The sequence below is a fragment of the Gastrolobium bilobum genome, unplaced genomic scaffold, assembly GCF_033153095.1.
Source record: "Gastrolobium bilobum isolate Gb01-03AN ecotype WA unplaced genomic scaffold, APGP_CSIRO_Gbil_v1 utg1760, whole genome shotgun sequence".
NCBI classification, from domain to species: domain Eukaryota; kingdom Viridiplantae; phylum Streptophyta; class Magnoliopsida; order Fabales; family Fabaceae; genus Gastrolobium; species Gastrolobium bilobum.
Window position 1 is genome coordinate 340,214 of NW_026898174.1, and position 25,251 is coordinate 365,464.

General features: G+C 37.4%; 3 protein-coding genes across 4 annotated transcripts; 2 read left to right on the forward strand and 1 right to left on the reverse strand.

Moving 5' to 3' along the window:
* Positions 1-1,035: 1,035 nt before the first annotated feature.
* Positions 1,036-16,248, forward strand: LOC133313572 (serine/threonine-protein phosphatase 2A 65 kDa regulatory subunit A beta isoform-like). 2 transcript variants are annotated; one of them, XM_061514963.1, is made up of 13 exons: positions 1,036-1,166; positions 1,301-1,793; positions 1,945-2,191; positions 3,371-3,483; positions 3,868-3,947; positions 4,205-4,346; positions 4,462-4,542; positions 11,702-11,806; positions 11,919-12,101; positions 13,139-13,231; positions 15,149-15,288; positions 15,359-15,425; positions 15,885-16,248. In XM_061514963.1, exons 2-13 carry the CDS (start codon positions 1,401-1,403, stop codon positions 16,002-16,004), a joined length of 1,764 nt encoding a protein of 587 aa, XP_061370947.1. In that variant the 5' UTR covers positions 1,036-1,166; positions 1,301-1,400; the 3' UTR covers positions 16,005-16,248. The 2 variants fall into 2 exon arrangements, with proteins under 2 accessions (XP_061370947.1, XP_061370946.1); XM_061514962.1 differs by lacking the exon at positions 1,036-1,166 and having other exon boundaries at positions 1,281-1,793.
* Positions 16,249-18,155: 1,907 nt separating this feature from the next.
* LOC133313574 (lysine-specific histone demethylase 1 homolog 1) lies at positions 18,156-20,971 on the reverse strand. The gene has a single exon (XM_061514965.1). It carries the CDS (start codon positions 20,967-20,969, stop codon positions 18,498-18,500), a length of 2,472 nt encoding a protein of 823 aa, XP_061370949.1. The 5' UTR covers positions 20,970-20,971; the 3' UTR covers positions 18,156-18,497.
* A 3,071-nt stretch (positions 20,972-24,042) lies between these two features.
* On the forward strand, positions 24,043-24,984 carry LOC133313568 (uncharacterized). Its single transcript, XM_061514957.1, has 2 exons — positions 24,043-24,391; positions 24,476-24,984. The coding sequence occupies exons 1-2, from the start codon at positions 24,043-24,045 to the stop codon at positions 24,982-24,984; spliced, it is 858 nt and encodes a 285-aa protein (XP_061370941.1).
* Positions 24,985-25,251: the final 267 nt, after the last annotated feature.

The window sequence follows — 25,251 nt, forward strand, 5'->3', positions numbered from 1 at the left end:
CAATTTTTTCATGACCACTCTAACAAACTCCCATTATTCCCTGTTCTACACTTTTTTTTCATATCAATATTGAATGCTAAACTTAAAACATTTTTTATTTGTTAACTTGTGAACTATAAATAATTTATTTGAAATAATTCCAAATTAAAGGTGAATTTTGGGTAGCCTTAAGATTATTTCTCGCAATTGGAAAGTGACTAGTTCGTTTTTAGGAATCAATTTCTTTGTGAAAAAATACAATAGTATGGCAGCTGTTTTTGCGCAGGCTGAGTCTGTTGGACCTAATGACAAAGCTCATATCTAGAACCTTCTAGAAGATATCACATATGATTCTTTTTTTCCTTAGTATTGCTACCCTAGTACATAGATAAGGGTTCAGCATGCCTAGTCTGAAAAAGCTAGACTGGCTAGCCTCCCTAAATACCTCCCTCACAGATTGAAGGAATATCTTCTTCACTCTCATGTTGTTACTCCACCTCGATAGAGAGTCATTCTAGTCACTCACACACGCCCCCCTTTTTATATGCAACACCAAGAGAAGCTCCATTATTGTCTTGATTTCTACCATTATCACCATAAACACCCTTGTATCAACATATTTCACTCTCAAAGAATAATTTGTGAACCACCACTGGTTCAGCAGTATATAATCAATTTTCATATGTATCTTTACAAGTCAAGAAAAATTTTGTATTACGACATTTGCCTATTTAATTATAAACTAATTAAAGTATTTTGAATCATATTCATTATCTTCCCTTAGTATGTCGGAGGAAATTTACTTTAGATTGTTTAATATACAATCTTCACGTTTAAAAATATTTAGTCAAAATGATGTTGCAAGAATGGATAAATTAAATAAATTTTTAGCCAATAAAATAATTTTTGAGGATTAAATTTTTTTAAAAAAATCTAAAATATATAAAAACAGAAGAAACTAGGAAGTTATAACCCGTATTTGTTTTGAATCGGGCACAATCATTTCGGGTCAAGCTTGATTTTGAAAAATTTCGGCCAATGATGAACAAGACAAAGCAAACAAAGAAGTTTCACACCCTCGAGAATGGTGAAATTCCAGCGAAAATTATAAAACCCGTTTTCTCTCTATCCAAACAGCAGGCAGATCCGATTTGCTACGTTCTCATTCCACTCCATCCATCATTCAGGTGCAACATTTCTCCTTCCCTCTCTCTCTCTCTCTCTGTTAATTTTTTCAGTTTTGCGGTTTTTTTCTGCTGCTTCTTTTTCACAAACGCGAATTTCTCTGAATTTCTTGCTGAATTATGGTCCATTGCTTCAGATCAAAAAGCAGATTGTAGATTTCGAGGATTTTGTTTTCTTTTGTCCTTTTGCGTTTGAAATTGAGCGAATCATAGATTTTGAGATCTGGTGAGATAAAAATGGCTATGGTGGATCAACCTCTGTATCCGATTGCGGTTTTGATCGACGAGTTGAAGAACGAGGACATTCACCTGAGGCTGAACTCGATCCGCAGGCTTTCAACGATCGCGCGTGCGTTAGGTGAGGAGAGGACCAGGAAGGAGCTGATTCCTTTTCTCTCCGAGAACAACGACGATGACGATGAGGTTCTGCTCGCAATGGCAGAGGAATTAGGAGTGTTTATTCCATACGTTGGAGGTGTGGAGCATGCAAATATGCTTCTTCCACCCTTGGAAACTCTCTGCACCGTTGAGGAAACTTGTGTCAGGGACAAATCAGTTGAGTCACTGTGTAGAATTGGAGCTCAGATGAGAGAACAAGACTTGGTTGAACACTTCATTCCTTTAGTTAAGGTAGTACATAGTTGCATTACATTTTGTTCCTCATGTTATTATAAACCTTGCCAAGACCCCAATTGATGTTGATGTAATTATATGCCTGAGTGTGGTTAGTTAGAATGGCATTGCATTCACCATTTTGCTTGTTATGATGTCCAACTTGTAGAGGCTTGCTGCTGGTGAGTGGTTCACGGCTCGGGTTTCCTCGTGCGGCTTGTTCCATATTGCTTACCCTAGTGCACCAGAGGCGTTGAAGACTGAACTTAGAGCCATATATGGTCAACTGTGTCAAGATGATATGCCCATGGTTAGGAGATCTGCTGCCACGAACCTGGGAAAGTTTGCTGCAACTGTTGAAGCAGCTCACGTGAAAACCGACATCATGTCTGTATTTGAAGATCTCACACAGGATGGTATGTGAAGTTGGTTAATTCCAGCACCTCATCATGTATCTATTTGATAAAAGTTGGGAAAACATAATGATAAACACAACAGTTTTAGTATTTCTAATTATATTCAGTTCAATAGTTTTGTTTGTTAGATAAGGTGATGAGCCCGATAGATAGCTGCAATTCTATGGCTGTGAATGATATTTTGAAAACAATCTGTTTCCTCTAAAGCTTTATGAGAATCAGATAATGAGATTTTATGTTTGACATTTTGACTGTGATCACTTCATGTGGGTTGGGAATTAAATCTATTTTAGTTCAGAAGATCAACAAGAAGGAAACCAAAAAACAAAAAGAAGATTGGAATCTCATTAAGACATTATCAACTAGGTCTTGCGTGATGTGAATCTGAACGTATATCATCAAAGTAAAGCCCTAAAATACAAAAAAATAAAAAATAAATAAAATTCAATTATCAGCATCAAATAGCCTTCAGCTGTTCATATTTAATTTCTGTTCATCTTAGTTTCCTCAACAAAGATCATGGGTTCGAGTCTAGAAAACAGCCTCTTTGCAAAAATACAAGGATAAGGCCGCGTACAATTGACCCTCACCCCTACCCTCGCAAGTCGGAGAGCCTTGTACACCGGGGTTTTCCCTTTTTAGTTTCCTCAACAACACACTTTTAGAGGCTGGCTTTTCCTTTATGCAGACTTTACCAGATAAACTGACTTTGTTATTGATCTTTCTGATAAAGGAAACAGTGTGCATGTATTTAACTCTGAGAGGCCAGAGCATTGGAACTTTAGGCAGATCAAGGAAATTCTCAATTGGACATTCACATACCAAATAATCTATGAACAAAGCAAAGCATTTTTGTTGCTTATAATCTCATTAAAAGAATTGGCATTCAGACTATTTTTGTTTATGTTTAATATTTTTTAAGACGATGCAGCTTCAAACCTTGATATTGTTGGTGGTTTAGATTAGACTTTCAGGTCGCCTTTGTTCTTGACATTTATTCTTTTCCTTGATAGAAACTGAAAGCATTGTCAGTATACTTGACTGACCATTGTGATAAATGAATACAGTTTGAATGTGTCATGATCATCTATTGAGTAGTATTATTATACTCTGTTTTTTAACATGATCTGCTAGATGTATATATATTAACTAATAAATTCTTGACCCTTGTTCTTGCAGATCAAGATTCTGTTCGGCTACTTGCTGTTGAGGGTTGTGCTGCTCTTGGAAAATTATTGGAGCCTCAAGATTGTGTTTCTCATATTCTTCCTGTCATAGTCAATTTTTCCCAGGTATATTGACCATTAATAATATTAAATGGGTCTAAATTTATTTTGTACCCTTTGGTTGATTTTCTGACATCTTATTTATCAAAAAATGGAAGAAAAAGACCACTTTTATCAATGATTGGCGAGGGAGAGAGCAGGAGAGAATTCTCCCTTTAAAGGTTTCCCCTTTTATGACTGAACAAATGCTCAGTTTTCATACTAAAAACTCAGAATGAAATCTTCTTCTACTTCCCTCTTACTATTTGAACTCACCACCTAACCAATTTGGTAACTAACTACAAATAGCCTAATTAATTCTCTAACTCTAACTGCTTTGCCTCCATGTCTTTCAATCTTGTGTCCTGGGTCCTATCATTTTGTAATATAGTTGAATTACTTTTTGTCCAGGATAAGTCATGGCGGGTTCGTTACATGGTTGCAAATCAACTATATGAGCTCTGTGAAGCTGTTGGTCCTGACCCGACCAGGTAGCCTTTCCTACCTGCTAAATGATTGGTTTTTTTTTTTTTTGTCATGATTTTCCTTCATGCTTCTCCACTGGTGCTATCTGAAAGTTGATCTTGATCAATAGACATTCTCCAGTTGGTTTAAAAGCTCTTATGCCTCATGATTGAATGTATAAAAGTTATAACTACATATTAATTCTGATATATGACATGGTTTAAAATGTATTTGTTTCCCATACTCTAATTGACTGTTTATAATGATGCTGATACATTTTTAGGTCGGAATTGGTTCCTGCATATGTTCGTCTGCTGCGTGATAATGAGGCTGAAGTACGTATTGCTGCTGCTGGGAAAGTGACCAAGTTTTCCCGTATATTAAATCCTGAGCTTGCCATTCAGCATATTCTACCATGTGTAAAGGTATGCATAACCTTTAAAAACAATTATATCTTACGGGTTACGTTATGATACTTATTCAGTTTTGATGTCTAAAGATGCTAAATTTTTTATGACTGATCAAGTTTGCATGCTATAGGAGTTATCATCAGATTCATCTCAACATGTTCGCTCTGCATTGGCTTCAGTTATAATGGGAATGGCACCAGTATTAGGGAAGGTATGAATCTCTATCTAAGAACATACTTTGTATCGCCATTAGCACATTTAAAAATGAATCTAGTCAAATGTTTGAGAAGGTAGAAAAATCATATGGCCTAGTTTATTATACGTATAAATGGTTTAGCATATAGAAAGTCTTTCCAAGTGTAGTGAATGGTGACTAGTGATAAAGTTGAAACCTATGGGATGGTTTAACTATATTTTGTTATGCTTTCTTTCTAGAGACAGATAGATGTATGTTAGGACCTGCTAATGCCCTCGCTAGCCTTAGAATTTCTACTAGACATTTAATTTTCCCTCACTGATCAATAGGTTGTACGAAAGATGTGAAAAAAATAAAAATTGTGTTTTACACATAGTTATCAAATGCGGATTGCAGCATGTCGCGGCCAACTCCAAAAAACGCTATAACGTTATAGCGGGTTGCGGTTGCGAAAATAGCAGAATAGATATATGACAGAAATAATGACAAAAAGAAACATTTTTTAAAGGCAGAGATAGCAGAAGTGACAGAGAGAAATGCGGATAGACTAAAAAACCTTTAAATTTTTTCTGTTACGCATTTAAATTTAGGATAAAATTGACATTTTGCCTTATGACAGCAATATGGCCGCAAATGCGATCGCAATGGTTGCTATTGCGTTCCGGTGCGGTGCGACGCGGTTTCTTGCAGCGAGGCACCGCAATGCTCATACGGTGCAGCTCGCGGCGCTATTGCGGCACAATTAACTACTATGATTTTACATGTTAACTACAGAGATAAATACCTATACGTATTGTTTTGAAGTACCCAAAACCGTAGAGACCTCCCTACTCTTCTCTGTATTTTGCTTTTGGTATATGGAGAGTCATGGTCATAAGATAAATCTATGACCTTGATCCTTCACTACTCATTTCAATCACTTGATCTTTGCCTAGATGACTCTATTTTATATACCTTTTTATCTCACACAATCATATTTTGATGAAAACTAATTTTGGTGAATAAGAAGTTAGCCTTGTTTTAAAAAATGTACAAATTAGTTAAAAATCACAGTTTATTATTGTATGCTTTTATCTTTAATTTCATTCCTCTTTCCATCAAAAGGTGACAATTATATTTCTAATCGGATGCCTCATTCTTGACATGTTTTCTTTTTCTTGTAAGTCAGAGATCTAAAGAAAACGAGAGAAAAGAGAGAGAGAAAAAGAAGAGAGAGAAATTGTATATTTCATATATTTGTTATCTGAATGTGAACAGTACATATGAGAGCTTTTATATAGAAAGAAGATACAACCACATCATCCTATTCTATTGTAACTATATACAGTTCAGCTGATATTCTAATGAAACTAAGCTACTTGGCTATTTACAGAAATATCCCTATATTTATACACTAATATGCCCCCGCAAACTCAGGGTGGATGGAAATGAGAATGAGAATCCACCACCATGAGTTTGTCTCGCAAAACAGCAAAGCGTGAGGCTGAGAGACTTTTGGTGAGTGTCAGCAACTTGATCCAAGGCTGGAATGTGACAGACTTGTATGTCTTTTGCAATGACATGCTCTCTGACGAAGAAGATATCTAACTCCATATGCTTCGTACGGGCATGCAGAATAGGATTATGAGACAAAGATACAGTGCTCAAGTTATCACAGAGAATGAGGAGAGGACTGAACTGAACTTGAAGCTCAATTAGAAGAGATTTGAGCCAAAGAACTTCAGCTGTAGCCAGAGCAAGATTGCAATATTCTGCTTCAGTGCTAGAACGAGCCACCAAATTCTGTTTCTTAGACCACTAGGAGACTAGGTTGGAGCCAAAGAACACACAGGCTCCAGAAGTATACTGACGATCATCCGGATCACTATCCCAATCCGCATCACAAAAGGCTGTGATAGAAAAGAGATGACTGGGATTGCAGGGTTGCATCAACATTCCATGATGCAGAATGCCATTAAGATACCGTAGGATTCTTTTTACAGCAGCCCAATGTTCTTCAAGTGGCTGAGCCATGAATTGGCAGGCTTTATTAATTGCAAACTGATCTCAGTTCTAGTGAGAGTAGCATATTGTAAAGCTCCCAGAATGGAGCGATAGAAGGAAGGATCTGAATAATAATTGGACCCAAATTTAGAGAGCTTGCAGACAGATTGAAGGGGAGTAGAGATGCCTTTTGCATCAGCCATATTTGCTTTGAGAAGTAAGTCCCTGATATATTTTGCTTGAGAAAGAATCAGTGCACCAGAGGATGTTTTCTGAACTTCTATGCCAAGGAAGAAATCCAGCTCACCAAGATCTTTAAGAGCAAAGGAGATGTTCAGTTTCTGTATCAAAGACTGAATAAAAATTGAATCACTCCCAGTGATGATTATATTATCAACATACACTAGGAGAAAAACACATTGAGAAGACTTCCTGTAGATGAATAATGAAGGGTCACATCTGCTAGCCATAAACCCAAGATGCAGTAAGGATGTTTTGAGTTTATCAAACCAAGCCCTTGGTGCCTGTTTTAAGCAATAAAGTGCCTTATGCAACCTGCAAACAAGAGATTTGTTAAGTGACTCAAACCCAGAGGGCTATTGCATATAAACCTCCTCCTCAAGAGTGCCATTGAGAAAGGCATTATTAACATCTAGCTGTCTGAGTGTCCAGCCAAAAGAAATTGCAATAGTTAGAATAGTTTTGATAGTGATGGGCTTTACAACTGGAGAGAAAGTTTCAGAATAATCAAAGCCTGCTTGTTGATGGAAGCCTTTAGCCACCAATCTAGCTTTGTACCTATTAATAGAGCCATCTGCATTTTCTTTAACCCGAAAGACTCACTTGCAGCTAATAGCTGTCCTATTGGGAGGAAGAGAGACCAAAGACCAAGTGCAGTTTGCCTGAAGAGCATCAAACTCGGACTGCATAGCTAAAAGCCAATTAGGATTGGCCAAGGCCTGTTTGATTGTGCTGGGCTCGAGAGAAGTTAAAAGTATTTGAGGCATCTTAGCAGTTTTAGACCGAGTGGTGATAGAATGATTAGGTGAGGAAGGAAGAGGACCAGATGGAACATATTCAGACCCAGAAGTGATGTTAGAAGAAGAGGAAGAAGGAGGACTAAAAGAAATTGCAATAGGAGAACCTGGACTGATGGTGCCACCACTGCTAGAAGCTGATGAAATTGGACTTGAGCAAGATGATGTAGGTGCTGGGAGAGGAGAGTTGCATGTTGGTGTTGGTGTTGGTATAAATGAGGTGCTGTTTGGAGACCTTGAACTAGTTGAGTTGGAGCTACCACTGTTAGAAGTTGATTCAGAATGATAGAAGTCAGATGTACAAGTCACCAGAGGAATTAAGTTCGAAACAGATGGGGAAGGGTCAGACGCAGTAGTAGTATTCAAAGGAAACCAGGAAGGATAAGGGAATTTGGTTTCATTAAATAGTACATCCTTTGAGATAAAAAGTCTCCCAGAAGAATTAAGGCATTTGTAGCTTGTGACTTGGAGAATAACCAAGAAAAATGCATTCACTTCTTCGAAATTCCAGTTTATGATTGTTGTAGGGTCTTAGAAAGGGAAGCAGGCACAACCAAAAACTTTGAATGACTTGGAATCAGGGACTGTTTTGTGTAACTTTACAAAGGGAATTTCAAAGTGTAAGGCAACGGTGGGTAGGGAATTAATGAGGTAAACAACAGAGATAAAGGCATGATCCCAAAATTTGATGGGTAAGGATGCGTGAGCAAGGAGAGTGAGTCCAGTCTCAACAATATGCCTATGTTTCCTTTCTACCACACCATTCTGATGATGAGTGTGGGGACAAGCTATTCTATGCATTATACCAAGCTGTTTGAGAAGTTGATTGAAGGAACGAAACTCTCCCCCCCCCAGTCAGTTTGTAGAGCTTTTATAGTGGATTGAAAATGATTTGACACAAGTGCTTGGAATTGAGTAAAGATGGTTAAGGCTTCTGATTTCTGTTTTAAAGGATAAATCCAAGTGTAATGAGAGTGAGCATCTACAAATGATATATAATATGTAAAGCCCATTGTGGATTTAACAGGGGCTGGTCCCCAGAGATCACTAAAAACCAAATCAAAAGGTTTTGCATATACTTTGGTTGAAGGAGCTGAATGTAAACGATGAATTTTACCTAAACAGCAGGCAAAACATAATTCATCATTTGTTTTATTAAAAGTAGGAATATTACAAAGCTTTAGAACAGAGTTGAGGGTCTCAGTGTGAGGATGCCCCAATCGACAATGCCAAAGTGAGTACATATAGTTGAAACCTACAGCTTTTACAAAGCTCGAAGCAGTATTAGTTGTGCACTGTGTGATTACATCAGTGGGAACTGTATTAGGAAAATCTAGGCTACTACTAGGTGGTGGACTACATGAAGTAATGGTTGAAACATAAATGGAAGAATGTTGACTCGGTTGCTGACTTGAATTGGGAGAAAGTTGAACTCCTTGAAAGCAATATTGTCCATCTGGTCCTAAGACACCTTCCAATAGGACTTCATGAGATGCCTGAGATTTCACACAACAAGTAAGAGGGTGAAATTCAAAATAAACACCATTATCTCTAGCAAACTGACTCACACTGATCAGATTTTTAGTTATAGAAGGAACAAGAAGTAGATTGTTAAGATGCAAAGAGGTGTGTGGTTTAAGTGGAGAAGAGAATGAAGAACAACCCATAGCATTCACTTTCAAACCTTGGCCATTCCCTATGTAAACCTGATCAGCACCAGATAGTTGTGTGCTTTGCAACAGGTTCTGAGGATTGGCAGTTACATGATGGGATGCACCTGAATCTGGATACCACTCAATTTCTTGAATGTGCGAAGTAGTGGGGAGAAGACCTTGTCCTTGAGCTGGATTGGCAGTTAGCAATGCTTGAGGTTGATGAGTGGTTACCAAGGCTTGAGGTTGATGTGGAGCAGTAGATCTGATATATTGATATGGCCTCTGAAACGAAGATTGTGCTGATGGAAAATACTGAAGAGCTTTAGGAGCAGGGAGTTCAGGTACAAAGTTCTCATCAAATCTGTACCAGCAGCTCTGAACTCCATGACCAAATTTATAACAGAGCTGACATTGAACATTGCTACGTCCACGTCCTCTAGCTCCTCTGTTGTTTCGAGTATAGGGTCTACCTCTGCCTCTTCCATAATTTGGACCATACGACCTCTGGTTATATGCATTTTGATCCAGATTTGGTTGCACGATGTTAAGAGGAGATCTTACAGGTGCTAATTCAGATATGTTTGCTTCTTTTGTATCAGGAGAGGTCTTCTGCACAACATTCACAGTCATTGACTCAGAGAGAAGAGTTTCATTTTGTCGTGCACGCATCATTTCACGAGCCATCAGTTCAACTCGCAGATCATTGAGTGAATAAGGATTTTCACGTGCTCTGATAGAGGTGACAAAGGCATTGGACTCAGCAGGAAGGCCAGCTAGTATCAACTCAGTTTGTTCATCAACAGGAACTGCACTTTTGATCGCTTTCAGTTCGTCACAGAGAGACTTAATGCGTCTGAGGTACTCAGCTACATATCTCCCACCTTTTTTGATGGTACGAAGCTCAGATCTGAGCTGGTGAGCTTTAGACTTCATCATTCCTTCGAAAAACTTATGGATCTGCTCCCAAGCTTCATATGCATGGCTAACTCTGAGGATTTCGTTCAAGAATTCTTCTGAAATTGTGGAAAGGATCCATGAGAGAAGCATCTGATCTTGACGAAGCCATTCAGTGTACAGGTGATTGACGACTCCATCAACACGATCTTGCTCCGATTCAAACTGAAGTGGTATTTTAGGGTTAACAAGAAAGTGTTGAAGCTGATGAGAGGTGATTACAGGTTCTACAACCTGATTCCAGAGAAGAAAATTACTCTCTGTTAGTCTAACAGAAATTTGATGGCTGAATAGCGAAGGAGAAGACGAGCGATTCTCGGTCGAAGCATTTCCGATTGTGTTTCCGGTTACAGAAGGAGAAGGAGACGATGATGATAATTTCGAAGCGGAAGACATAGTAAGGCGCGATCAGTATCAGGCCCTCAAAGAGAGCTCTGATACCATCAAAGAGATCTGAAGAAAATGAGAGAAAAGAGAGAGAGAAAAAGAAGAGAGAGAAATTGTATATTGCATATATTTGTTATCTGAATGTGAACAGTACATGAGAGCTTTTATATAGAAAGAAGATACAGCCACGTCATCCTGTTCTATTGTAACTATATACAGTTCAGCTGATATTCTCATGAAACTAAGCTACTTGGCTATTTACAGAAATATCCCTATATTTATACACTAATAGTAAGACTTTTCTTGACTAATAGATTGCTTCGTATTTGTTTACACTATTATTATAGATATTAAAAAATATTTTTTGTATGCCTATGTATCATTCACCGTTTCTTGAAAGTGTTATAAACGTAAGATTGTATATTTGTTATCATCCACAAACATATCATGAGGTGAAATAGTCACACCAATATATGCTTTAGGCAGGGGTTTGGTTTATCTTCTCTCCTATATGTGAACCTGAACCTAAAATATCAGAAGTTAAGTGATTATTTGAAATTACAGAACTTTTTTCTGTGTCTATTAAAAAAGCTGATTGACAAATACTGCTACATGGGTCAAGACCCAAGCTGATAAATTCTATCATAAATGAGTGTAATATTTATTTGCATATTTCATGCCTTATTTAATGTTTGCTTGTTTGTGGAAGTGGGAATTTTTTGAATGAAATTTACTTCACACTTCCTCGGTACAACTTAAGTGTGGGACAGTTAAAAGTCAAATGCAATTTATTTGCACTTCACGTCTCCACTTCCCAAATTTTGGTCACTCCTATAGAATGATAGTCAGCTGATAATACTTGGTGGTGTTCTAATTACAAAGTGCCAATAAGTGAAAATCAGAACCTTTTCATCTCAGTAATCTCACTCTATTTTCAGACCCCTTCCTATTTTTGTTTTCACTTTTTCATTTTCCATCTCCTCAAACAAGCACACCCTTGTTTCTGTTTTCTCATACCTTATATTCCTGTATGAGCAACCTTTTCTTCTATTCCTTTAACTCTTGAAACTGTTCCCTTATAAATGTAATTCAACTCTTTTTAAAAAGGGGAGGTCATGTGTCTCTTCTTTCTTTTACTATATTTTGTGGTGGTTGCAGGATGCGACAATTGAGCAACTTCTGCCCATTTTCCTTTCTCTTCTGAAAGATGAATTTCCTGATGTCAGGCTAAATATTATCAGCAAGCTTGATCAAGTGAACCAGGTTTGTGGCTTAAAATTGAATATTCTTTCAGACTGGCAATGCACTTTTCGAAATTTATTATTTTTCATACATTCCCTTTATTGAAGCTTTGTAATGTACGTGCTGGTTGCAGGTTATTGGCATTGATCTATTATCTCAGTCTCTGTTACCAGCTATTGTTGAGCTTGCTGAGGATCGGCATTGGAGGGTTCGACTTGCAATCATAGAATATATACCCTTATTAGCAAGTCAGTTGGGTGTAGGTTTTTTCGATGATAAGCTTGGAGCTCTTTGCATGCAATGGCTAAAGGACAAGGTTTGTTAAGCACCTAAAATATGTTCTGATTAGTTCTACTCCTCTTATTTTTGAAGTCTATTTTATGGAAAATTATGATTTATTAAGAGACTTCCTTTATGCTAAAGCTGTTATGAACTTATGATTAATTGGAATCTAACGTATTCTCATTTTTTTGGATATCCCTGAAGTGAATAACATACTTGAAACTGATCATTTTCTGATGGAACCCAAAATATTCAACAGGAAAGATAACAACAATGGAACAGTAAAATACTTCCATTATCTCAGGACTCATGACAGAGACACTAACCACTAAACGTAAGAAAGAGATAACATGAAATACAAAGGAATAACAAGTAAAACACCAAAAGACCTCACTCACTCTCAAGCCAAATACCTAGGCCAAAGAGATCCCAAGAGATCCTTTCCAAAAGCCCCACTCCAAATATTCTAAATACATGCATAACAGAAACATCACCCTAAACTTCTATATATACTAATTCTAAAATACTAATGGGCTTGGATTATTTATTATAGGCCCATCATTTTCCAATGCTGAATCTTATTTTTTTGCTGTGGTATGTCATAGTAGTTGGTTTCTCTATGGTACTTATATCTGATATACATTTGAATATGTGACTCTTTGGCTAATCTCTCTCTCTCTCTCTCTCTCTCTCTCTCTCTCTCTTACGTGGTAAGGAAAAATAAGATAAGCTGGTGTTACGGATCTTAATTTTAGGGTGCTAAAAAGCCAATTTGAAACAAAATGTTAAACAGGGCAGTTATTTTCTGTTCAATATGCATTTTGCAATTTGGTTGGTGATTTAGGCTGTAAAAGAACTAAAAAGGAAAATAATAGTCTCAAAAGTGTAATATGAAGCTACAAGTCTTGTGTTTGATGAATGGGTTAAATAGAATCCTCCATTGACTAAGTCAGGCATAAAAAGTGTTTTAAAACTTTTCTAGTCAGGAAGCTTGCTATTCTGTTTTTTATTTTGTTATTTAGCGTATAGGCATCATATTGACTTCGTCAACTGTTTTGGTTATGGTTGCAGGTATATTCAATTCGTGATGCAGCCGCTAATAACATCAAACGCTTAGCAGAAGAATTTGGACCAGATTGGGCAATGCAGCACATTATTCCTCAGGTTTTTTTAGCAGATAAATTTAGTTTCTTGATGTACATCAGCAGTATATTTTTCTTTGAAACTATAGAAAAGGATTTTAATACCAGGGATATCATAGAACATCCTTTAAACCAATGCTTTGAAAATGTTGACTCAACTTGTAAGGCCTCTATAAACCCAATTTTTAGGAGGTCATGAAAAGAAATTTCAAGATCAATTCAATAATAATAATAATAATACCAAAAACGTATGGGTTTCTTGATGCATCTTGTAATTCTTAAATATTTAGGTATTGACATCTTTGGTGTTTTGTGGCGCCAGGATCTGAGGATTTTTGGGGGATTTCGGGTTTTTTTTCTGGTCTGTGCTGTGGGGATGTTTTGTGTGTGATTTGGGTGATGGGTTCTGAGTTTGTTTATGGTGGATGTCTATTGGGGCAAAGGTGAATTTGTTGCTTTGTTTGGTGTGTTGGAATTTCTCTGACTAGTGGCTCTACTTTTTAGATGATTGGGATGCAGTGTTTCCTGGATTTTGGTTCTCTGATTGTTGCAGTTTGGGGATGGTGATGAAGTGAAAGTGGGTGCAAAAGGATCTTCTGGTTTTCCTGTAAAAATTAAAAATAAAATATTGCTCTGCACAATAGCTACCTACCTAGTAGAAACAAAGAACAAGACCCAAAGTTCAAACACTTTCATTCATGTAGCAATGCACTAGAAACAAGGTAAAGAAGACATCAATTAGAGGAGCATAAATAAATTTACCTTCTTGAATCTCAAAGAAATAATGAGACTTCAAACTCATTCTTCCTCACTCACACTCTTTGTGCCTTATACCTCTGTTCTACTCTTTCTCACTTCACAGCTTCCAGACTTGAATGACCACACATAGACCTTCCAATGCATATGCACCAGGAACACCAATCAAAGCAACTTTAATTTGCTTCTATTTTCTCTTTGCTTGATACCTCCATCTTTTTATTCTATGTTCCCTTTTATTTCCTCTTCTGTTCAGTACTTTGGTCTTTTAACAAAGCTGCAGAAGTGTTTTGCCTTCTAGTTCTTGTTGCTGTGCTTTTGTAGCTTCCAACTTACACTTCTCCTTTTACGTCTTTGACTTTCCCAGCATATATCACTCTTGTTTTCTTTCTGTTAGTTGCTTTGTTTTGGCTTACATAAATGCCTTCCCTTTTTCCTTAAAATTGCTCTTGCAGCTTGCAACCCCTTTCCCACATTTCATTTCATTTCCTTTTTTGTTTTTTTGTTTTTGTTTTTTACTTGCTTTTTCTTTGAAAATTTTCAAAATCAGCATTGTTTTTCAGTTTTGGATTTTTGATTAATTTAATTTTTAGATTAGGCTAAAGTGGATTATGGGTTTAGACCTAGGTTGAGATGTCAATCCTTAAGAATAAAACTAAGAGAATAATGAAATGCATCAGGAAACCCAAACATTTATTTATTTTTTGTATTATTATTTTTTATTTGATTTTTGAAAAAAAATCGTGACCTGGGCAAAATTGGTTGTTCCAAGCCTGGTTTCATGCTTACAATGACTTTGTTGTCTGGGAGATAAGAAAAAAGAAGAAGTATAATGCTCCAATTGAACCTTGGAATTATAGCTTTGACTGTCAGAGGTTGAACAATTGTCACCTTAGCTGGGTAGTATAATCTCTTCTGTGACACATGGCTGATCCAATTGGTGATTTATGTTGGCTTTAGTATTGTTTATGTTATTTTAAAGAAATCACTATCTTTGGAACTCTGGTGCTTAAAGAAAAATTCGATCAACTTGAACAAACTGCTTTGACAAATTTTTGTTATATATTACAATAGACACTTTTCTTACTATTGTAAGGTTTTTCAAAATACGTCCTGAATGTTTATATTAATATGATCTGTGTGGTATTCAATATTCATCTAAAGAAGTATCTTACCTTTACAGGTTTTGGACATGATTAACGATCCACATTACCTGTATCGGATGACAATTCTACAAGCAATTTCTCTGCTAGCTCCCGTTCTGGGCTCAGAGATTACTTCTTCAAAACTGCTCCCTCTGGTCATAAATGCATCAAAAGACAGGTGAAACTGCTTAATCCTCACTCCTATTGTCTGTCTTTATTTGAACCCGTGCTCATAGCATGTCTTGCAGGGTACCCAATATCAAATTCAATGTAGCTAAGGTGTTGCAGTCTCTCATTCCAATTGTTGACGAGTCTGTAAGTAACTTCCATTTAAGGTTTCATCTTTAATACACTTCCCATAGTTGAGCTATAAAACTTGTATTTTGGAAATTATTTGGATGAGCTATATAATATTAATCTGGTCTAGAAATATTGGGATCCTCATTATTGTGGATTGGAAATCCTTTTATGCTACTTTGAATTGGTTGTTTGTTGAATTCTTTTCTCTATAAAGATTTTCAAACTTGGGACTTGCTGAACTAGCTTAGCCAAAACCAACTAGTTAAAAGCTAAGCTGGCTGTTTGGTTATAATATCAAAAACTTTGTCCCGATACTTTTCACTAGACTTTTGTTTGTTTTTAATAAACCTCGTGGCAATAGGGAATTATATGAAAAGCATTATTGTTTGATAGAAGATCGTTGGTCGCTGTCTGTCTGAATACAACATTCTTTTTATGTCTCATAAATAACTAAATGCCATTTGAACAATGAAGGTTGTTGAGAACTCGATCCGTCCCTGTCTGGTTGAGCTCAGTGAGGATCCAGATGTTGATGTGAGGTTTTTCGCCTCTCAAGCCATACAATCTAGTGATCAAGTCAAGATGTCCAGCTAGATCAATCTGCATATTGTCTAGTTATTTCTTACTAATTTTTTACGATTTCTTATGTAATTGGCGTCAAGCCAACTTTCTCAATCCTTTGTATCACATGTCATTGTGGAGATCCGTCTTTGCTTTGGTTCTATCTGATAAATGTACTACGTGGTTGTCCTTTGTAGTGATGCTAAATTGTCCACAAGTGGGATGAGTTTTTGACATATAATCACTAATTCTATGATTTACGTGATTAGCTTTGACATTCAATCATTAATTCCATGATTTAAGGGATGAGTTTTGACACAATCACTAATTCTATGATTTACCAATGTGAACAGTTTTTTTATTAATTTTTACAGAAAAATATTTCTGCAGTTAATGCAGGTAAGTTATCTGCATTTACTTCTACAATGACGTCGTTTTAGGATTGAAAGATTAAAAAATTATAATTATAAAGACTATAATAATCCTGAAATAAATAAAATTATAAAAATACCATGATTTTCGCTCCAAAACGACGTCGTATTGGGTTTACTGCAGATAATTTATCTCCAGAAAAAGCGAACCCTAATTTTTATTATATAATCTTCTCAAACGCTGTACATTGATAAACCTCGGATCTTGTTTGTGTCTAGACAATTTTATGCAAACAATCTTAAAAGAGTTACTAGGAAAATAAGGTGTGAACATGTTATCACATCTTGTTTGGATAGTGTACCTTGGGAAAAGAAAATAACTGACATGTATGTTAATGAAACAAAATAAAATGAATCAAGTGATACCAATTTTTTTAATTTAATTTACTTAATTAATTAATTAATTTTTTTTTCTTTTGCATCTTATAAGTTTGTTTGTGGTTTCCTATAGGATCATACTAAAATTATTTTGCATAAATTAATATGCAATTAATGATTGTACACTAGTTCCATTATGTTTCTTAAATGGCTGCTTACAGAGAAATTAGGGAGAGTTATTGCTGAAGACGACAACTAAGAGAATATTTAATTTTAAATATATAAAAACTTTAAATTATTAAAATGAATAGATAAAATTTAGATGCTTTTTTGTTGAGTAGTTATTTGTTTTAGGGAGTGGTTAACAATTTTTTTTTTAAAATGGTACTTTTGTCCATTAAATATAACAAATATTTTATAAATAATTTTTTTATATTAATTCTTAATATTTTATTTTTTTTTCCAAATTATTAAATATTACTTCTTAACCATTTTTAAAATTAGAATTATTCCGGCTACATATGTGATTATGCCAGATCTGCTTCCAAAATCAATGGTAACTAAGGATGTCTTTAGAATCATTAAAATATAGACAATCTTTGGTCGTCTCCTATTGACAAGGTAATTTAAAATTTACATCATCGTGACTATATATATATATATATATATATATATATATATATATATATATATATATATATATATATATATATATATATATTACACCAGTATAAGTTACACTCTTAATTTTGACTATTGATCCCATTTATATCTAAGGGCTCTAATTTTTTAGTAATGTAAACCATTAGATAGAAGTGAATCAATGATCAAGATTGAGTGCAAGATTGAGTGTAAGACTTACTATATTTGGGATAATTGGATGAGGTTAATGAAAAAAATCAGAAAATTGTAACACCTTTTTGAACATATTTTCTATTAAGGGGTTTGATTTTCTTATGTTAAATGAGAATTCAATTCTCATGTTATAGAGATAAAAAACATGTGAAACTCAAGTGTTAGAAAAAATTATATGTAAGACCCATATCAGCACGAAAATCAAAAAGTGTGTAGAAAAATTTGACTTCTCATGTTAAATGAAAATTATAAAACGCTTTCTATTATTAGGTAAATTTAACGGGAGTGCCATTTCACGTTTTTTCTTTGGGAACCATGAATTTAACCCAATAATAAAAAATATCAATAATTTAGAGTAAATATCTTTTTCGGTCCTCATCAAATTTCACGATACCCGCTTTAGTCTCTAGCAAATAAAAAAGCCATTCGTGGTCCCTATTCAAAATAAATCCATTTTAGTCCTTTTGAGAGACTAATGTGAGTCTTTTTTAAATTTGTAAGGGACCACGATTTTAACTAAATGAGTCCATTTTAAATTTTTTAAGGATCACGAATAGCCTTTTTATTTGCTAGAGACTAAAGTGGACATTGTAAAATTTGATCGAGGACCAAAAAGAGTATTTACTCGTTAATTTATTACAAGCCTGGCTAAAAAATAAGTACACGTCACAACAACTATAAAACTGGCATGTAAACAGCGAGAAGGCATTCGCTTCGCAAAGCTTGCTAATGGAGCATCTTAACGCGTCCACGTTAAAATGTCTGCGACCACATGTTACAATGTAAAAGAGGCATGTTTCCTAAAATCTATAGAAGGCAGTGATAAATTCGTTGATTCTGTAACATCATTGGGGAAAATGGCCAACCAATAAGGGGGGAAAATGGTCAGAAACTAATTAGATCTAACAGAAATTATCAGTGTTCAACTCTCCATGACGCTACTAGGAACATTCCTACCGTGCACAAGAACATTTTCCACTTCATTAAGGTTGGGTCTAGACAATTTTATGTTGGTAATAAGAGATTCAGCAGCACTACTACTTAAACCTTTCCTCCCAACCAAACTCACCCCAAAATTGCGGTTTAACATCCTCATCCTGTTCTCGTCCCCCTCCACCTGACCCAACTCAATGACCTGCTTCTTTGAAACTAAGGCATAAAGATAAAGACTACCAGAGTCCAAGACAGCTCCTCCAATTTTAACCCTTAGTAATGAGCTAGAATCAAGATCATTCAGCTTCGGATTAAACAAAGCAGAGAAGCTACCAAATGTCAGGTCAGGTTTCTCAAATAATTTGTTCACATCATCATTCTCCTGGGTGATATTTCTTGTTGTGTCAACAGGCATCAAAGTCCTTCTCCTTGCCACTCTCAAAATGTTTGCAGCCTCTCTCATTCCACTAAGAAATGCTCCGTGCATTGTTGCAGGATACTGTTTGCTAGTTGCCTCTCCAGCAAAGAACACTCTCCCATCTCCAACACACTCAGCAAGAATATCATAATCATCTCCCGAAGATCCAACAGCAACGTAAGAGTAAGATCCATATGCAAAGTAATCCTTTCCCCACCGAGTACAGACTGCCTGTACAGGATCCGGAACAACAATTCCCTTTGGATGAAAAATATCCCTTAGAATATCCAACACCCTTTTGACAGACTCAACCGGCGACATCATCTCAAACCTAATTGCAGCCTCCCCAGCAACAAGGGCAACCAGAAGCGGGCCTCCAGACACAGAAGAATAGCTATAGAACAGAAAAAACTCGCCCCTCATACTCAAATCCTCAGTCAAATGACCAAACGTATCAATGTTCCCACCCCAGAAATTATATGGAAATAGCATTGCAACCTTATTCAGCAACCCAAACCCCAACCTATGAATTGCATCTTTCTTTCTCTGAGGAAGTTCAGGTACAAATTCAATAGATCCCTTCTTAAGCACACCCAACGGCACGGTACAAAGCACCATATCCCCCCGGAACTCCTGCCCACCAGCGTAAACCATCACCCCATCAGTCCCGTACTTGATGCACTCCACAGTCCTCCCATAGAAAATGGGAAGGTCCTCCGCCAGGGCACGAACAAATATCTCATTCCCACCAGGAATAAAACAATGATCACCACCCATCTCATAAGGATCATCCTGATCCCAATAAGCCATTGATAAGTTAGACATCAGAGTAGCATTTGCATACTCCAAATTGGCAAGATGCCAATTCAACAGCATCCTCTCTTCCTTATCCTCAGCAACCTTATAAACCCGCCGGAAACCCTCCAGCGCGGTCCCTAACGGAACATCCACGGACTTAACCTCCTCAATCATGGCCTGCCTAAGCTTACAAACCCTCTCCAATAACTTATTAAAAGAAACCTCAACCCTAGAATCAATCTCAGAATCAACACATTTCCCATCAGGCATATACAGAGGGCAAATATCCCTAACCTTATGAAGTGGCAAACCCAATTGCCTTGCAAGAACCCCAAGAGGGTTCCCATTGATTCCAGTGAGGACACTTCCACCGAAATCCGCTGCAGCCTCAACACCACCACCCATCATCTTCTTCGTCTTGACCCGTCCACCGGGTCGGGTCCTACCCTCCAAGATCACAACTTTAAACCCTAAAAACACCAGTTGTCTAGCGGCAACCAAACCCGCAAGGCCAGCACCCACAACCACCACCGTTCCCCTTTCGCAACCATCGAAAGACTGCGACTTCGCTGCCTTGATCTCTGCCGCGAGCCCGAAATTGATGTACCCATGATCCAGGAGGAACCGGTAAGCCGATTCAACCAAACCCTTGTGCTCGGACCGGATGGACCGGAGGGCCTGGTCCCGGGTCAACCAGGCCGAAACGTTGGACCGCCACCGGGACAAGATGTGGTTGCGAACCACGATGTAGTTCGATTGTTCTGATCCTCCTATTGTGGACACCACACTCTCTTCGATCTCTTCCTCCGTCAGTGAATCCACCGGGAACCCAACAGAGATCGCGATTAGGGCTTCCACGTCGCAGTCTTTCGCCACCTCGTTGCGGCGGTTTTTGGCCAGCGACGCCGTCGTGTTGAGTTCGGTGAAGAATTTCTTCCGACGACGGCGTTTTCGAACTGGCGGGCCAGCCGGGTTCGGGTCGGGTTGGGCGGTGATAGGGTTTTGCTGTTCGGAGGAGTAGTCCGGTGAGTCCAAAACGGCGAGTTCTGGTGTCGTTTGGGTTGGGAGAGAGGACTCTTGGTCTTCCGAGGAGTTTTGGAGATCGAGGAGGATAGGGTTTTGAGGGGACAGTACGACGTCATTTTCCGGCGAAGCCGGTGACGGTGGTAGTGGTGGCTCCGCCGTCGCGTCCATAGGTTGTTGAATTGTTGGTGGGTTTATGTGACCATCATTATGCCAGCTCATGCTCCCTTTCACTTTCAAATCAATTTTTTTTTTCTCTGCTTTGTGTTTTTCGATAAAGGAGATAATTTGTTCTTTGCTGCCCAAAGTAAACTAGAAGTTTTTGTTTAAAATGATATAATTTTTATTGTTTTATTTTTAGAATAAATATTTTTTTCAGTTCTCAACAAATTTTACGATATCCGCGTTAGTCCATAGTAAATAAAAAGACTATTCGTGGTCAAAAAATTCAAAATGGACCCATTTTATTTCTTTTGAAGGACTAATGTGGGTCTTTTTTGAATTTGTGAGGAATCACGATTTCAATTAAATGGGCTCATTTTGAATTTTTTAGGGACCACGAATAGCCTTTTTATTTACTAGGGACTAAAGCAGACATCTTAAAATTTCTTAAGGACCAAAAATGATATCTACTCTTTTTTTATAAAAAGTGATTTTTTTTTTGTCTATCCTCTCTCTCTTATTATTTCTCTTTTTCTACTTAAAATAATAAACTTTACATTTTCTAGAATAACATATTTTTCCCTTTCCATTCTATTATAGTATCATTCTAGGGAAATAATTATCTCATGTTGCATGAGATAATTATCTCATGCAACAGAGATAAGATAATGAGGTCCACTATTTTTTCTTTTTTTTCTTTTTTCGAAAAAGTAGTGGACCCCACTATCTTGTCTCTGTCGCATGAGATAATTATCTCATGCAACATGAGATTAATTTTTTTTTTTTTTGAGTTACCCAACCATAATTACCTCTTTGAGGCGAGTTGGCTCCCTCCGGTATCCCCACAAGCTTCGACTCTTTGAGCCGGCTATGAGACTAATCCGGAGTGCGGGGGTCAGTGATGGCTAAAGGTTCAGCCCCCTTCCCAAGAATGCATTCAGCGGGAATCAAACACATGTCCAACCCCACTAACTCAGCGCCAAGGAACCAACTGAGCTGCACCCATTGGGTGCAACATGAGATTAATAGATCCCATCATTCTAATCTTCATTTGTTAGAATATAGAAGATCATTTAATACATGATCGTGTTATACTAATCCTAATATACAAGATCATTTGTATTATGGGCAAAAAAAAAAAATTATTACTTTTTTAATAAAAAATTTGGAATAAGTAGTCGTTTTGCAAAATATTACGAATCTATAGCACCCAAACACGCTCACATGAGGCGTGTTGTCATGGAGAGAGACACGCCTATGTGGGGCGTGAGCTACTGAAGGGGACACACCCAATGTAGGGCGTGAGTGGCAGGAAAGAGACATGCCTCTAATGGGGCGTGAGCTGTGATGGTAGACACGCCCAACATAGGCGTGTTCCACTGGAAGGTCACGCCTAATCTGGGCGTGAGTGACTAAACTGCAGTCTATTTAAACACCCACCCCCTACACACTCTTCACAACTCTCTCATTGTTATGCTTAAACTCTCTGATAGTTTGCACTTATTTACTCATATTTTGTTTTATCTTTTTAAATTTTGATTTTAAAAATGAGTGCGAATTCTGATACTATTCGTGTTGTTCTATATTTTAACGGTAGGAAAGAAGAAGGTCGTCGTGGTGTTATTCTTGTAGGGGAGAAAAGGCCATCACGTATTAAACGGAACTCAACGGTTGCTGAGCTGCATTAGAAAATACGTCAAAAATTATGTCTTCAAGACAACCAATTGATCACTCTAGTCACGGCAAGATTATGGTAATGTGAACAATACATTAGCTTGCAAGTGGTCGATGACGAAGACATCGATATGGTAATGGAAGAGTTCTTGAACCAGTCCAGAAAGGATTTCTTAGAGTTGTATGTGGATACTACCACCGCGGAGGAAGTTGTTATACCAATGAGGTCAGTTAGGTCTACTTCTCCTTTTAATGCATCCTCATCTGCTGCTTCTGCTGTTAACATGTCCGAGGAAGATGAACAAGACCCTACTTGGGTTATGGATGAGGAGTATGACGAAGATGATGAGGAAAATATTGCAATGGAGGATAGTCTTCTTGCATAGGATGCAAGTGCATCGGACAATGACGAAGAATGTGGCAGGTCTGGTACTGAACTTCAACCATGGCATGATTTGGGGGAGTCTCGTATCGTTGTACATCATGACACAACATCGAGTCAAGTACCAGAACATCCTGAAGGTATGCTATCAATTAATGTACTGACATTTTGGTTGTTGCAATTTTTGATTAAGAAAATAATTCAATTCTATTATTATTATTATTACGTAGTACATGTAGGCGATACACCTGTTGATCCTTTTTGGTCAGAAATTCCACATTACACATATATTGATTGGGATTATCCGAGTGAGGCACAATCATGGACGCAGAGTTCGGGTTCAATCCAGGGTCCATGGCAATTGGGAGAAAAGTTGTTTGTTAACCAACACTTTACATCCAAAAAAGAGGCTCAGATGGCAATCAAGCGCTACCTCATGAAGGAGCATCAAGAAGCAATTGTGGTTGAGAGCACTCCCACAAAATTAAGCATGAAATGTTGTGCACACGTCCAAGGTTGCCCGTGGAGGATCAGGGTAATTAAACCAACGTATGGTGAAAATTGGAAGGTAACGAAATGGGGTGGGAATCACAATTGCTTGAATGACCATCTTTCTCAAGATCATCGACAACTTGATTCTGACGTTATTGCAGCACTTGTAGTAGGTACATAATTTCAAATTAAAAAGCTGATTAAAATTGCAGTTGATATACTTGTTGTTCTGTTAATGTTTATATCCAGCTTTTGTAATTCAGAGATGATAAAAAAGGAACCTTCAGTGGCCATTGCGCTCGTTTAGAAGAGGATAACTCATTCATATGGATTCAAAGTTTCATATAGAAAGGCATGGTATGCGAAGCAGAAAGCCATGGCAATGTTATATGGTGATTGGGAGGAATCCTATGCATTTTTACCCAGCTGGTGTGAATATATGCTTCGTTTTTTACCAGGTTCCTTTTACAATATTCAAACAAAGGATTGTTTTGTTGCGGGGAGTTGGTTCCCGGAAAACGTGTATTTGTTCGTTGTTTCTGGACTTTCAGACAATGTTGTGAGGCATTTAAATTTTGTAAACCAATGATACAAATTGATAGCACTCATCTATACGGAAAATATAAGGGAAAGTTGTTGATTGCCACAGCTCAAGATGGTAATAATGAATGTGTGCCACTTGCATTTTCCGTTGTTGAGGGTGAGACATTGGAGGCTTGGTCATACTTCCTTGCCAATCTTCGTCAGCACGTCACACAAGCGCAGAATATATGTCTAATTTCAGACTGGCATGTTAGCATATTATCAGCTGTTGAAAATAATCCCCTATGGCAGCCACCCCATGCATTTCATGTGTTTTGCCTGCGACATGTTGCAAGCAATTTTAATCAACGATTTAGAAATGATAAATTGAAGGCTAGCCTGATGAATATAGGTATGTTGCACACTATGATTGGTGAATTAAAATGTTGTAGTTTTTCGTTAAGCGTCAACTATGTGTTTTTTAAATTGTTCGCAGGATATACTCCTTGCATGGTGGATTTTGATAGGTTGCTAGCACGATTTCGTGACACAAGCAGGCAGGTAGCGGAATGGATTGATGCCATGCCTAAGGAAAAGTGGTCACGTGCACATGACCTTGATGGACGAAGATTTGGGCATATGACAACAAACTTGGCAGAATCCATAAACAGGGTGTTAAAGGGAGCAAGAAACATGCCCATTACTGGTCTGGTAAAATTTACATACAGTAGATTGGTCCAATATTGCGTGGAAAGAGCTCAATCGGCTTGTAGACAACTTGAATCTGGTCATACTTATTGCAAAAATGTGATTGAATCATTGACACATAATGAATCCGTGGCAACAATGCATACTGTGCGTACATATAATGTTGATGAAACTGTTTTTGAGGTGGATGCAAGGTTTGAAAGGACATATGCTGTCAACCTTACTGCTCGTACATGCCAATGTGGACAATTTAAAGCATTTAAATATCCTTGTAGTCACGCCGTTGCTGCAGCGTAATCCATTCGTCGAAATTATCGACAATATATAGATGATGTTTTCAAGACGTCAAACTTGGTAAAGGCGTACTCATTTCCATGGGAACCAATCGACAATGAGCAAGAAATTCCACCCAATGCAGGTCCTGTGGTAATACCGGATAAAAATATGTTACGGGCAAAAGGTCGTCCAAAGTCTACAAGAATACGGAACGAGATGGATAAGGTTGAAACTATTACATCACGCAGGTTATGTGGTCTTTGTAAGCAACACACCTAGACTGAGCCT